Source organism: Podarcis gaigeae, assembly GCF_964106915.1.
Source record: "Podarcis gaigeae genome assembly, chromosome: 2".
NCBI lineage: Eukaryota > Metazoa > Chordata > Lepidosauria > Squamata > Lacertidae > Podarcis > Podarcis gaigeae.
The window spans coordinates 109,141,248-109,154,676 of NC_139679.1; the positions used below are offsets into that span (position 1 = coordinate 109,141,248).

The window sequence follows — 13,429 nt, forward strand, 5'->3', positions numbered from 1 at the left end:
TCAGCAGATGTTTAGAAAGTTGACGCGATTTTTAATCCGTTTTTAGTCTATTGTTTTAATTTTTGGGGGAAAGTTTTAAATTATTCTATAAATTTATTTTGTGTATCGCCATCCATTCGTGGATCTCAGGGTGGTTCACACACACAATATTCAAGATTAGAAAAGAAACACCACACAAAATATGTAATAAAAATATGGTTAGTTTTCCTTATTGATAATTTTACTGTTTTGTTCTGTTTTGTAAACCTCTTTGAGTGTTTCGTTTGTTTGTTTTGCAATCAAGCAGTGTATAAAATTAAAGAATGAACAAACATTTTGAAATAGATTTGTCGTGCAAGCCTATGTATGACTACTCGGAAGTCAGCCCCGTTGAATTCAATGTGATTTAGTCTCTGGGATGTCTGTATAAGATGGCAGCTGCAGGCTGCAATTCCAAACATGCTTACAAAGGCACTTGGTAGGGTTTACCTCTGAGTAAACACGGGCAGGATTGCTGCCGCCCTTTGCACATTTACCTGGGAGTAAGCCCCACTGAATGCAGTTGGACTTCTGTATAAGCATGCATTCAAACAGCACTACAGTGGTACCTTGGGTTGCGTACTTAATTCATTCCGGAGGTCCGTTCTTAACCTGAAACTGCTCTTAACCTGAAGCACCACTTTAGCTAATGGGGCCTCCTGCTGCCACCGTACTGCCAGAGCATGATTTCTGTTCTCATCCTGAAGCAAAGTTCTTAACCCGAGGTACTATTTCTGGGTTAGCGGAGTCTGTAACCTGAAGCGGATGTAAACTGAACCTGAGGTACCACTGTATTAGGATTGCTGAGGGCTGTTCCTCTGCCTGCTCCCTTCCATCCTGCACCTTCAACAACACCTAACCAGACAGATACCTGTCAGGTGAAGCTTTCACCTGCACTTCATTTGTGTGCTGGGGTGGGGTGCGGCTTCGCTTGCTGAAATTATCTACATCAGTCAGCGTGCAACAGTAGTCACACTCTGGGAACGGCTTTGACTTGCTGGCTAAACCAGGTGAGGGTAGCCGATGGGTCTCAAACCCTCCATGAGTTAGGACAGCGGTCAGCAACCTTTTTCAGCCGTGGGCTGGTCCACCGTTCCTCAGACCATGTGGTGGGCTGGACTATATTTTGAAAAAAATAATGAACGAATTCCTGTGCCGCACAAATAACTCAGAGACGCATTTTAAATAAAAGCACACATTCTACTCATGTAAAAACACCAGGCAGGCCCCACAAATAACCCAGAAATGCATTTTAAATAAAAGGACACATTCTACTCATGTAAAAACACGCTGATTCCTGGACCATCCACGGGCTGGATTGAGAAAGCGATTGGGCTGCATCCGGCCTCCGGGCCTTAGGTTGCTTACCCATGATCTAAGAGATGGAAAACTCTGATCCTAACTGGAAGGACAGATCCTGAAGCTGAGGCTCCAGTACTTTGGCCACCTCATGAGAAGAAAAGACTCCCTGGAAAAGACCCTGATGTTGGGAAAGATGGAGGGCACAAGGAGAAGGGGACGACAGAGGATGAGATGGTTGGACAGTGTTCTCGAAGCTACCAGCATGAGTTTGACCAAACTGCGGGAGGCAGTGGAAGACAGGAGTGCCTGGTGTGCTCTGGTCCATGGGGTCACAAAGAGTCGGACACGACTAATCGACTAAACAACAACAGCAACAAAACTCATTTGTGAACCCCGGGGGAAAAATTCATACCTGCTGGCTTGTGGGACATCTTCGGGAGGAGAGACGGCTAAGGAGTAAACCCTACACAAATCAGGAGTGGAGTCCCTAAAAGGGTCAGATGTTGCCTTCTTCGCCTCCTTCTGGCAACTCCTGCAGCCAAACATATTTCTTTCCTTTCCTTTGAACCACATCAGCAAGGCCAAGAGTGGAATCCTGTTATCTGGGCATCCCAGGACCTCCATGTACACTGTCCAGGCTTGCACCCCAGGGAGGTCACTTCAGTGATGCAAATGCAGAAAAAGCAACAGTTAATGAGAGCTTTTGAATGCATAGGAGAAAGGTTAGTGAGATAAGGTGGTAACTTGAGGCCATTTTAAAAGAAACCATCCTTAAGAAAGCGAGGCTGCCATGCCTGTGAGAGCGCTGTTATGAAAGGGCACATCTCCTGTGCTAGATATAATTTGAATATTATCTCTCCCCAGGCCAAGGAATCCTGGGATTTAAAGTTTTGTAAGGAGAGCTGGAGGCCTGTTACAGAGTTATTGCATCGCCGAATTGCAAGGATTCTCTGAGCCTGGGAAGCAATGATTTGATATAAATTCTCTCCAGGTTTTCCACTCTGCAGCAGCTGGCAAGCTTAGAAGCACTCAGACACAGAATAGGCAAAGATAGCCACTGAAGCTCAACATCAAAAAAAACTAAGACCATGGCCACTGTTCCATCACCTCCTGGCAAATAGAGGGGGGTGAAATGGAGGCAGTGAGAGATTTTACTTTCTTGGGCTCCATGATCACTGCAGATGGTGACAACAGTCACAAAATTAAAAGACACCTGCTTCTTGGGAGAAAAGCAATGACAAACCTAGACAGCATCTTAAAAAGCAGAGACATCACCTTGCCGACAAAGGTCCGTATAGTTAAAGTTGTGGTTTTCCCAGTAGTGATGTGTGGAAGTGAGAGCTGGACCAGAAAGAAGGCTGATCGCCCAAGAATTGATGCTTTTGAATTATGGTGCTGGAGGAGACTCTTGAGAGTCCCATGGACTGCAAGAAGAACAAACCGATCCATTCTTAGGGAAATCAGCCCTGAGTGCTCACTGGAAGGACAGATCCTGAAGCTGAGGCTCCAATACTTTGGCCACTTCATGAGAAGAGAAGACTCCCTGGAAAAGACCCTGCTGCTGGGAAAGATTGAGGGCACAAGGAGAAGGGGACGACAGAGGACGAGATGGTTGGACAGTGTTCTCGAAGCTACCAGCATGAGGTTGACCAAACTGCGGGAGGCAGTGGAAGACAGGAGTGCCTGGCGTGCTCTGGTCCAGGGGGTCACGAAGAGTCGGACACAACTAAACAACAACAAATCTTGCAAATCTTGCACTGGACTCCGCCTGACTTTGGCAGCGGTCTGCATAACAAAGTGATTTTTAATTGCCTGAATTGGGCCACCAGGTGGCAGCAGACACAAAGGAACGTAAATTTGAGGATGGAAAGGCTGAGTTTTAAACTTCATGCAAGTTGTGATGGATGGAGAGATATTCATGCCATTTTTGTACTGAGATTCCTGCATTGCAAGAGGTTGGAAGAAATGACTCTTGGGGTTCTATGATTCTATTATTCCCCTCACATCATCCTTCTGCCAAAGCCCCCCCCTCTTGTGTGGAATTCCTCTTCCAATCTGTACCTGCTGCAACACACTATCATTTAAAAACAAACTACTTTTAAAATAAAAATCCTGTTTCTGCATTAGGGTGCAAATCCATGCAGACTTAATCAATCCATTAAAATTCATTTGATCAACCAAGTAAGATTTATTTAACAGGATGACTGACCTAACGTGGGCTGATTTGCCTGTGTGCGACTACACTTTGATTCTTGATCATTTGCACTGCTGACGTGTTTAAATTAGCAGAACTTTAAAAGGACCTGTTCAGTTTTACATTTTGACAAATGCACAAGGCAAAACACTCTTAAGCAGCCTGGCTTAAATGACATTCCTTTGACACCTGAATCACGTTCCTTCGATAGCTCAGCTGGTAGAGCGGAGGACTGTAGAATGTATAAAGCCGTCATCCTTAGGTCGCTGGTTCGATTCCGGCTCGAAGGACAATCTGTTTTGCCGCATTTCCAGTGAGGGCTGAGAGAGATAGCTGCTGCCAGACAGTGTGGACAACGCTGAGCTGGGCGGACCGAGATCCGGTATATAAGGTTGTATTTTTCCTAATCACTTCGGGACAAGATTCTAGTCCACGGTGATCAACACTTTTTCTCGAATTCTGTGCCTAGTTATTCAGTGAGATCGCTGTGACTTCTCTAACGTGCGCTAGCAAGAAAAATCTGGCATTTTTTGTCCATGTGCTCAAAGCAGATGAGCAGAGAGTCAAAAACTAAAAGCAGAAGTGGGATGTATAACTTAAAAAAGTAGTAGCCAATGGGGTGTCCCAAGTCAACAGACCAACCAATAGCGTTCGCTACTTCCGTAGGAGTTTCCACCCAATAGCGTGGCCTCCTTAGAATTTCAAGGAGCCAATCGCAGAGCTTAGTTCCAGTTCTGTACTTAAGAATTTCCCCAGAAGTTCTATTCCTACCCCTGTGCTGTTTTTACGTAAGGAAACTCCAGGTGCAGCCTAATAACAGACCATCTCCACCATTGTTGTGGTTACCCTTCTTACCCGATCCTTTGCGTGGGCGCCCTGCCAGATGAAACGTTCTGCAGACTCGGAAAACTTGCCATGCTTTTGTGACCTTTTGGTTCCAATAACGGTATTATTACCCGATCGTGGGTTTTGGAGTTACAGTACTAAAAAAAGAAAAGAAAGAAAAAAAGAAAAAAGGAAGACAGATAGAGCGATCTTGTGCATGCCTACTCTCGAGTAACACCCATTAGTTCAACGAGCATCTCCCCTCGTTGCAAAGCTCACACGTGCAACCCAAACCCACGATCAGAAAGCAGAGAAACAGATTTCAACTTTCCTTATCTATCTATCTATTTGTCTATCATGGCCAGAGAAACATGTGAGATCTGGCCCAGCGGAGCCTAACAGTTAAAGGTATTTCGGGATACCAGGTTCTCTGGTCGTAATACCTTTATAAGAAAATGCATTCCAGTGGCGGGGCCTTTTTGGGTGTGGGGGGAGACTTTTGATGCCCTCAGCCTCCAGTGCACTCTGATCACCTGTAGATTAAATTGAGAATGCATCTGAAATTTGGTGGGGCATTTATAATAGAAAAGGGGGGAAAAAACAGAACGTCCTTCGAGCCGGAATCGAACCAGCGACCTAAGGATGACGGCTTTTTACATTCTACAGTCCTCCGCTCTACCAGCTGAGCTATCGAAGGAGCGCACTCGCCGCTTTTAGTCACAGCAAATAAGCGCCTCCGCGATCAGTTTCGTTTCTTTGCTTTTCCGCCTTCCAAATTCCACATTTGTTGACTCAACAGAAAAGATGACGTTGAAGGCACGTTGCTAACGCTAAAGCAACGCATTCCAGCCACGTTCTGTAAAACTGACCAATTTAGCATGGAGGGGGGAGGCAATCATATATATATATATATATATGCATATATATATGCTTAGAAAGTGGTGGCAATTTTAACATGTTTTAATATTTTAACTTTTGTAATGCTTTAAAGTATGGGTGGACAATTTTCTGGATTTTTATGCTTTTATCTTCTTGCAAACACACACACATATATATTGCTTTTTGCAGACAGATGGGAATTAAACCACGCTCGTCGTCGTGCAGCTGGTCGATGCTATCCGTGTAGACTCGGAATCTCCTGAGTGTTCAGAAAGGATTACTCTCAGATTAATGCGCGCAGGGTGGCAATCCTGCTAATCGGACCGGGCGACGCGGCGGCAGGGCATGAAGGACAGGCGCGGAGACAGGCACAGGAACGTGTACAAATGAGCGCGCGTGTGCATGTAGGTAGGCGCGCGTAACGTGTGAACCTGCCTTTGTGCTCGCGTGTGTCCTTATGCATATTTGCAGCTCAGCTTTCCAAGCAACACAGCTGCCCTACCCTGGTTCTGCCACACGGTGGCGGTAGGTCAGCGGCGAAGCTGGATCACGATATGCGGGTCCGATTCTGCCGGCGGTTCCAATTCTGACGCTGGGAATCTTGATACTTTCCTCTGCTGGCCCACTTACATTTCTATTTCTATTTTATTCCCACCAGCGAGATTTTCGTGGAGCCAGACTGGAGATCCCAGAGCTAGAGTGTGACGGTGCCTAAACTTTGGAACTTCCTGCCTGTTGAGATCAAGCAGGATACTTTTGGCACCCGATTCAAAACATTCCTGGTGAGACAAGTCTATGCAGATGCTTAGAAAGTGCTGGCAATTTTAATACGTTTTAATATTTTAACTTTTGTAATGCTTTAAAGCATGGGTGGACAATTTTCTGGATTTTTATGGTTTTATCTTTTTGCAAACAGCTGCGAGGGCTTTTTAAACAGTCAAGCGGTGCATAACTTTTTATGAAATAGAATAAATAAATAAAACAGGCTGTCAAGCTGAAGGTCGCCAGCATCGGCAACATCTCACTTCTTGTTGTTGTTTTTGTCTTCTGTTATTGAGATTCTGGTTGCCTGCCCTAGGTGACTGGTAGGCTGTTTGGACAGGCCTGCTTTCAAGCAGGCAGGAGTTGCAACTGGGGAATAATAGGGCAGGGGGTGGGAAAGAAGGAAAAAAGAACAGCCCCCTCTTCTGAACTGTCACTGAAACGCACAGAGAAAGGAAACAAAACAATTTCCTGGAAGATCCAGCAGGAGCCATTCCAGGAAGTTTTGCTGTTGTTGGCAAAGCATTCATAACCTGCATCTCTTCCCTTTGCATTTTGTTGTGGGGTGTGCGTGCGAGAGAATAACTGCTTTCAACTTGAAATGTTCTTGATCCCCTTTGCTGTTCTTTCCTGGTACAGAACAAGGAACTCTTTCCCTTAAATCACATTCGGTACTCTCTTTTATAACAGCAGCAAGGCTCACCTTCAGGCCTAAGCTCGTTTTCCTCTCCCCTCCCCTTTCCAAAAACCCATTTGTCATATCCTGCAGGTATTTCATGGACAGCTGCCACATCTTCTTAGGATACTGCAGGTATTCTAGAGAAACACATGAAGAAAAGCTGGCCAAGTCAGATGCTGCCCCAGGTTTCACGACTCTACTGCTGCTACTGCCTATGGAAACACAGTAATTCCAATGCCATTTGAAATAAAGGAACACCTTGGAACACAAAGAGATCTGTGATCCAGGGCGGAAATCAATTCCTTAATTACAAATGGCAACCCTGTCAACTTTTGAATGGGTGGGAGAAAGCCTACTTGTACACAGAATCTGGGAGGCTTTGAGAGGAGAAACTGATTTCATGAGACGAAAAATGCAGGTCACACAGTTTAACAAATCCAGATGTTTGCAGAGTCTAAGCACCAAAGTTTCTGCTTAAACATACACTTTCAAATGAAGGGAATCTTCTTGTTGCTTTAGTTTTGACAACTGGATTAAACGACAGACTTGCATGTATTGGCATATTTTCCATAAGCTCCTGATTGCAAAGAATGGAAGGTTTTGTATATTGCTTTTTGGAAGAGAAGAGGTATATACAAAATATATCCATGAAGTTATTCAGGCACTTATTCCCATTCCTGTGATGCCTCAACTGGTCTGCTCTGCCAAGGCCTCTTGAGAATTCATCAGGAACTGCCTAGATATCTGGGCTTGTCCAGCAATATTTCCATTTTGGTCTGAAGTTGCTGTCCATACTACCTCTTATTATCAGTGAAATCCTTGATTTTTGCAAATGTTCATATACTTTTACATTATATTCTTGTAATGTGGGAGCAATCAGCACGACACAAAATGGAAATTACAACCCTTTGCAGGTGTTAAGAGATTTAGAAGGGTAAATATTCACCTTAATGCCCATGTTACATTCAAACTTATTTTCTATAAACACCAACTTTGTATGAATCCCTATTCAGATATCCCAACTCGACAGTTCTATGATTTGGAGAGCATATGTCAATACATTAAGTGTAAATACAAATAGATCTATATTTATTGTGACTGTAGATGGCAATTCTTTTTTTGTTTCATTGTCCCCTTGTGCATGTTTGTCTTTTCTTAAATAGATTTCCAGTGAAAAAAGTATATGAGAAAGGAGCTACCCACATAACTAACCTCAACATGTAGCCACATGTGTGAGAAAGCTGCAGGTTTTATTCATGTTACACCACATTTCAAACGTCAGTGCCAATTATACAGATGCCTCTTCCACCTGAGGCGTATTTACTCAACAGGAGGATGGAGAATAGGTTAGCCAATGGCTCTTGTTAGCTATGTTAACTAGGTATGTAAGCTCCATATTCAAAGTATAATGGAGCTGTCAGGTTAAGATGTATGCTGCCTCTGGACCCATTATGCTGCCAATGAACAAGAGGGCAGGTGTAATAAATCACTATTGCATCCCGCTTCTGAACTGTCCAGGAGCAACTAGCCAGCCACTTTGGGACAGAACAATGAACTAGATGAATCTTTGGTCTGCTCATTCTCTGCCTGCTCCCCGCCAGACCTTTGTTACAGACTCTCGTGAAACGCTGAAGAATTCACACCAAGCGATTCTGCAAGATGAAAGACACAAAAGACAGGAGCTGTTTGAAAAGGACCGGCTTTTATTTTGCTGTGGAAAATAAGTTTTTGCATCTTCAAACATTTCACCAATTGAAATTTGGACATTAAAAACAGCATCTCTCTAGCAAACACCTCAAAGAGTTCAACCACCCCAAAATTTCACAAGCTTTTACTTTCAGCTGGAATTTCAAAACGGACCGTTCCAGGAGCGGAAAGGGAGCTTGGGAGAGAAGGAGGGAACTGAAGATGCTGGCGGATTCTCCCCGACTGACCCAAAACGTTCTTCCGGGGCCAATGCCATCTCAGCTGATCTCAGGTCCCTTCACCTGAAGCACTTTCTCTGGAAATGGAAAGGGAGGTAGTAGCACTGTGAGCTAGGACGTTCACACAAAACACGGACCACATGCCACAAGAAAGAGTTCAGGCCATAGATGGCTTGGATGGACAGACCTGTGCCATCCAAAACAATGGGTTGGGTGGGAAGGACAGAGAAAGTCCTCAATGTCAGGCCCTTGTGTTGGCGTTAAAGGTAGAGTCAATTCCCTATAAACAGTGTCCCATCCACTGGCTGAATCTTCAGAATTCTACAGGTGGGTGATACCAACTCCTGCCTGGACAGGAGGAAGAAGGGTAGATCCCATTCTAATTCAGGGGCTTTTGCTTGTGCCCCTAAAGACAGAAAGGGGAAGCATTGGGACAGAATGTGCTCCTCCTTCCCCCAACTGCCTTTCACTGGTCAAAGAGGTCATCTTTCAAGGTGCTTCCTTCCCTGCACTGGAGATCACTTTGAGTCTAGGAATGTGAACCCCAAACTAAAGAGAGTCCTGGAGCTACTCCTCATTTTCATCTTGATGTCTCCCTGCCACCCCCAATTCAAGCAAATTTCAAAGAAGGGTGTAGGACCTACTGAGAGTGCAACTCACCATCACTGCATGCTCTCCTTCACCCTCCTATGGTCTTGTCAGTGAGTTTCCACAGGTACCCATTCAAAGGGAGAAGAGAAGGCCTTTGCCTTCAATGGAGAATCTTCCATTCATAAGTGTACACCCTTTTTAATGGAATATTTTCCCCAAAACCTCACCAATATATATCCCCTCACAGAGGTTCCTCCTCTGAGAGAAACCCAAGATGGATCACCCTTTGAAAAAAGAAAATAATAATCTCATGATCAGGGTTTTCAACGGAAGAGACGTCTTTCTCTCACGGTCCCAGTAGCAATACTGCTTTTTCAAGGAAGTACTAACGAAACATAATTAAATAGATGCAACAAGATCATTCAAATGCAGTTCCCCCGAGGCATCATCTCCTATTCTTCCATCTGCACCAGCTAGGAAAACAAGAGATGCGGAAGGAAGGCCTCCCACACCCATTTTGCTGAACTTGGCCGCAGGAGAGAAATTCCTTACTGAAGTGGAATTCCAAAACAGAGACAAGGGGCCGTCTTCAACTGAATTGTGGAACCAGTGAAAGCCAGCAGAAGGATCCCAGCTAGCGCAATAGGACTTTCTCCCCTCTCCTCCCCATGCCCTTTCCATATCTGCTCCAGAGTGTTAGGAGAACCCACAACAGAACACAGGGATGGAGGAGGCCAGGGGAGATCATTCTGTTGGACCAGAAGAAATAGTTGCACTGGCAAAACAATCTCCTTAGTGCTATATTGAATACAATCCCGTATTTCTTTCTTCATTCACCATGGAGAGTTTGAATAGGTTTTTTTTTTAATAAAAAAAGACAAAAAGTAATACAGCATCCAAAGAAACAAACAAAATACTACCCTTTGGTGTGGTCTGAATTTTGGCCATATGAGGTCCGAAGCTCCTTCTCCATGCTTACTTTATCTAGTGGCTCTGGAGCAGCTCAGCAGCGCCTTCTAGAGGCAAGAATGGGGAAAGAAGCTTCTGCACCGCTGAATAAGGCTGGGCTCCTACCATGGTGTGTTCTGCTGACTCGGGGATTCCACCTCTGCCCCGTTGCTCCCACAGACCTGGTGGTGGATCAGTGCTAATGTGACAACCAGTTGCAAGAAATGCTACTGAGGGATAAGCCACCTCTGTGGTGGGGCTGAATTTAGGGACCGCCCCTCCCCCCAAAACCCAAGGCGAATTAAGGCAGCCATTGGGGACAAGTTTCCTCACTCATCCTGGGAAGAGAACATGGCATCACGCCAGAATTAAACCAACCTCCTTTTAAATGTCATGTAGCTAGTTTATAATGGTGACTACAAAACATAACTGAGAGCAAATAGATGCTTAAGATGGTACCATTTCTGACTAAGTGGGGGTTTGAATGCTCCTTCACACACGTCACGGAAAAAGCTAGCCCAAGACCTTCTCCTGGACATGCTAGCCTGGCACATATAAGGGGAATTTCATGTGGGTGAGTTTTCAAATTTAATCCCCCACCTGCCATCTGAAATGGTCCAGCCCGTCCGGATTTCAGTCGCCGTAGCTTACAGTAAGGACCAGCTGACAAGAACCTCCTTTGGCAACCAACCACATCTCCCCCCCCTGTGCCGCCGTTTCCTTATTACCCAGGTAAAAACAACTGGAAATTTAGACACTCGCCTCACCTGAGCAATCCTCACATCGCCTTTATCAGTGCACGCACCTTACCTCCCATCGAACACAGTTCAAGAATGATTTATTCAGAAGACCCAAGTAAAAATGGCCAATATGGTCAATAAAAGTGGTCCTTCTAAGGGACTCACTGAACGTCCAAAGGAGTTTCCTGTTTGCAATGCTAGCATTCAACTATGTCCAAATGAGAAAGGAACAGGCCGTCAAGAGGGGAGAAAAGGCCCTCATTCCCTCCCTATTGCTCAGGCCTGCACAAACTGCGACCCATCAGGCGGAATGCAACGCACCAGCTATGCAAAGCGACCTACCAGGAGGTCAGCAATTTTTTTGCTTGCCTGCATACGTGGAACAGGGAAGTTATCAAGCCATGTTGTGTGCCTGCGGAGCTGCACCTGGCTTGCTGGGCCGCAAGCTGCGCAGGCCTCCGTGAGCTCAACGAAGCTGGGAAAACCTCAGTGGGTTGCTGCTTTGGTTTAGCACGGGCTTTAACCTCAAAAACACACCGACTTGGAGAAGCCACCAAGGATCTAATGAGTGAACAGACCACCACATTAAAAAAAGGAGAATAGGCACTGGAGGGTAGAACGGAGAGAGCACTGGGAACGCTCCACCTCACCCCCTCTTCGGGGCATCGGAATAACCCCCGCAACCCCGCCCCTCCTACCCCATAATTTTAAGTGCACAAAACCACCCTCATCCCTGGAATGCACTCGAATGCCACACAGGAAAAGAAAAATACAGAGTTTTGTCCCCGCCCCCCACTCCCAACTCCAAGCACCCCTTTGACAACAGGGTCCAACATGCTTAAGGGTCGTCAGCTGCTAACTCCAGCTAGGATCGTAGCCTGTCCAGTCCGAAGGAGGTGCTAAGTAAACGCGGCGGCCTCTGAAGAGGAAACTGACGATGCCCTGGTAGCCGGCACGGGGCACTCCGGACTTGAGGTCGTCCATGACCCCCAAGGCCTTGGCGAAGGCCTTGAAGGAGTCGCGAGTGGTGTACTGCACTCGGACAGTGCCCAGCTCCCGGCGCTGGTTACCCTGAAGCTCCTCGACCCGTAGCTCAGGGGCCCCGTAGACCTGGGCTAGGAATGAGCGCTGGTACTCATCCTTCTTGAGGTAAGAGAGGTCCATCTGGGTGAAAGGCACGAAGCGGTCGTTGAGCTTGATGAACTTCAGGTACTGGTCAAAGAACTGACCGTGGCTCACGCCCTTGCGGCCAAACGTCATGGTGCGCGACACTTCGGGCCTGATGCACGAACGGCCCTGCCGTTGCTCAGGGTGTCGCATCCAATCATCCCAGAAGGCCTTGGGCCACTTGGGCTCCAGCTCGTCCCACAGGTCGGACAGCAGAAGCCAGCCCAGCCCGGGGAAAAAATCCGTACGGTAGAGGAGCTCCGGGTGGTTGGCGTCCACCATCTGCTCCTTGCCGTTGTCGTTCCAGGCGGAGAGACACCAAAGGGTGGGGTCGGCTAGCAGGAGCGGAAAAGCAGCCTGGAAGTATTCAAAGAAGTCTGGAGCGACTTCCAGGTCGTCTTCCACCACAATGGCTGCCTGGTACTTGAAGTTCCTGAAAACCTGGCTCAGGGCCCAGCGATAGTGCCGGGCGATCTTGTAGTAGCCTTGGAACTTGCGGTGGTCGGTGGGCACAGGGATGTCGCTCAGGTTGGGCTGCTTGATGTGCATGATGGCGTCTCCATAGGAGGCGATGACCCTGGCGGTCTCCTCGTGTCCGCAGTCCTGGCTCACGATGATGGGGAAGCGCTCCTTGGAGGGGCGGTAATGCAGCAGCTTGTCGAGGCAGCGGCGGACCGTGCTGCGGTCGCAGGCAATCACCAGCACTGGCAAGACGGCGTCTGGAGAGATTTGGCTGCGGCGGGGCAAGGGGGCAGCTGTCGAAGGCGGGGCGGAGGACGCAACCGAGAGGTGGAGCCTTTTGGCTTCAGTAGCCTTCCTCCTGTTCCAGAGAGCGCTGTAGCGGTAGATTTGATGCAGGAGGTCCTTCTGGCGCTCCAGCTCCACCTCTGCGTCCTGGGCCAGTCGGATGACCTCTTCGGTGAGGCGGCTGTGGTCAGAGGAGGACTGAGGCCGAGTCCACAGGAAGAAGAGGATCAGGGCATTCCAGGCCACAAAAAGCACCACGCCCCAGAGAACCAGGTTGCTTTTCTTCAGCATCCTTCACAGGCGCAGGCCCCCACCCTGTCTTCTCGTGCTCGCTCTCCCCTCCGATGGGCGTCACAATACCACCATGGACCTGCACAACAAGTAGCGGGGGGGGGGGGGGAATAAAAGGGTGTTAGGGGAGGCCACAACATGTTCCATCGGTTTTTCTCCTCCTTCCTTGCCCTCAGTGATGTGGGTTTTCCAAACACTAAAATCCTATGCAAATTAGGATAATTTGCTTGGAGGCAAGTTCCGATACCTTAGAGAATGTACTAATTTATCACGTTTCTTTTGCTTGCATTTAGTAAACAAAAGTGTTTTTTTTCCCCAACACACCACAAAAGTTTGACCTGATATATTTGAGGGGATGAAA

General features: G+C 47.0%; 1 protein-coding gene across 8 annotated transcripts in view; it reads right to left on the reverse strand.

Annotated features, from left to right (window-relative positions):
• Positions 1-8,342: 8,342 nt before the first annotated feature.
• MGAT1 (alpha-1,3-mannosyl-glycoprotein 2-beta-N-acetylglucosaminyltransferase) overlaps positions 8,343-13,429 on the reverse strand; it is a 51,044-nt gene continuing 45,957 nt past the window's right edge. For all 8 annotated transcript variants that reach the window (XM_083724777.1, XM_083724779.1, XM_083724778.1 and 5 more), the window contains one exon: positions 8,343-13,147. In XM_083724777.1, coding sequence (XP_083580903.1) covers positions 11,719-13,068 — 1,350 coding nt within the window. In that variant the 5' untranslated portion in view covers positions 13,069-13,147 and the 3' untranslated portion in view covers positions 8,343-11,718. The remainder of the gene's footprint in view (positions 13,148-13,429) is intronic.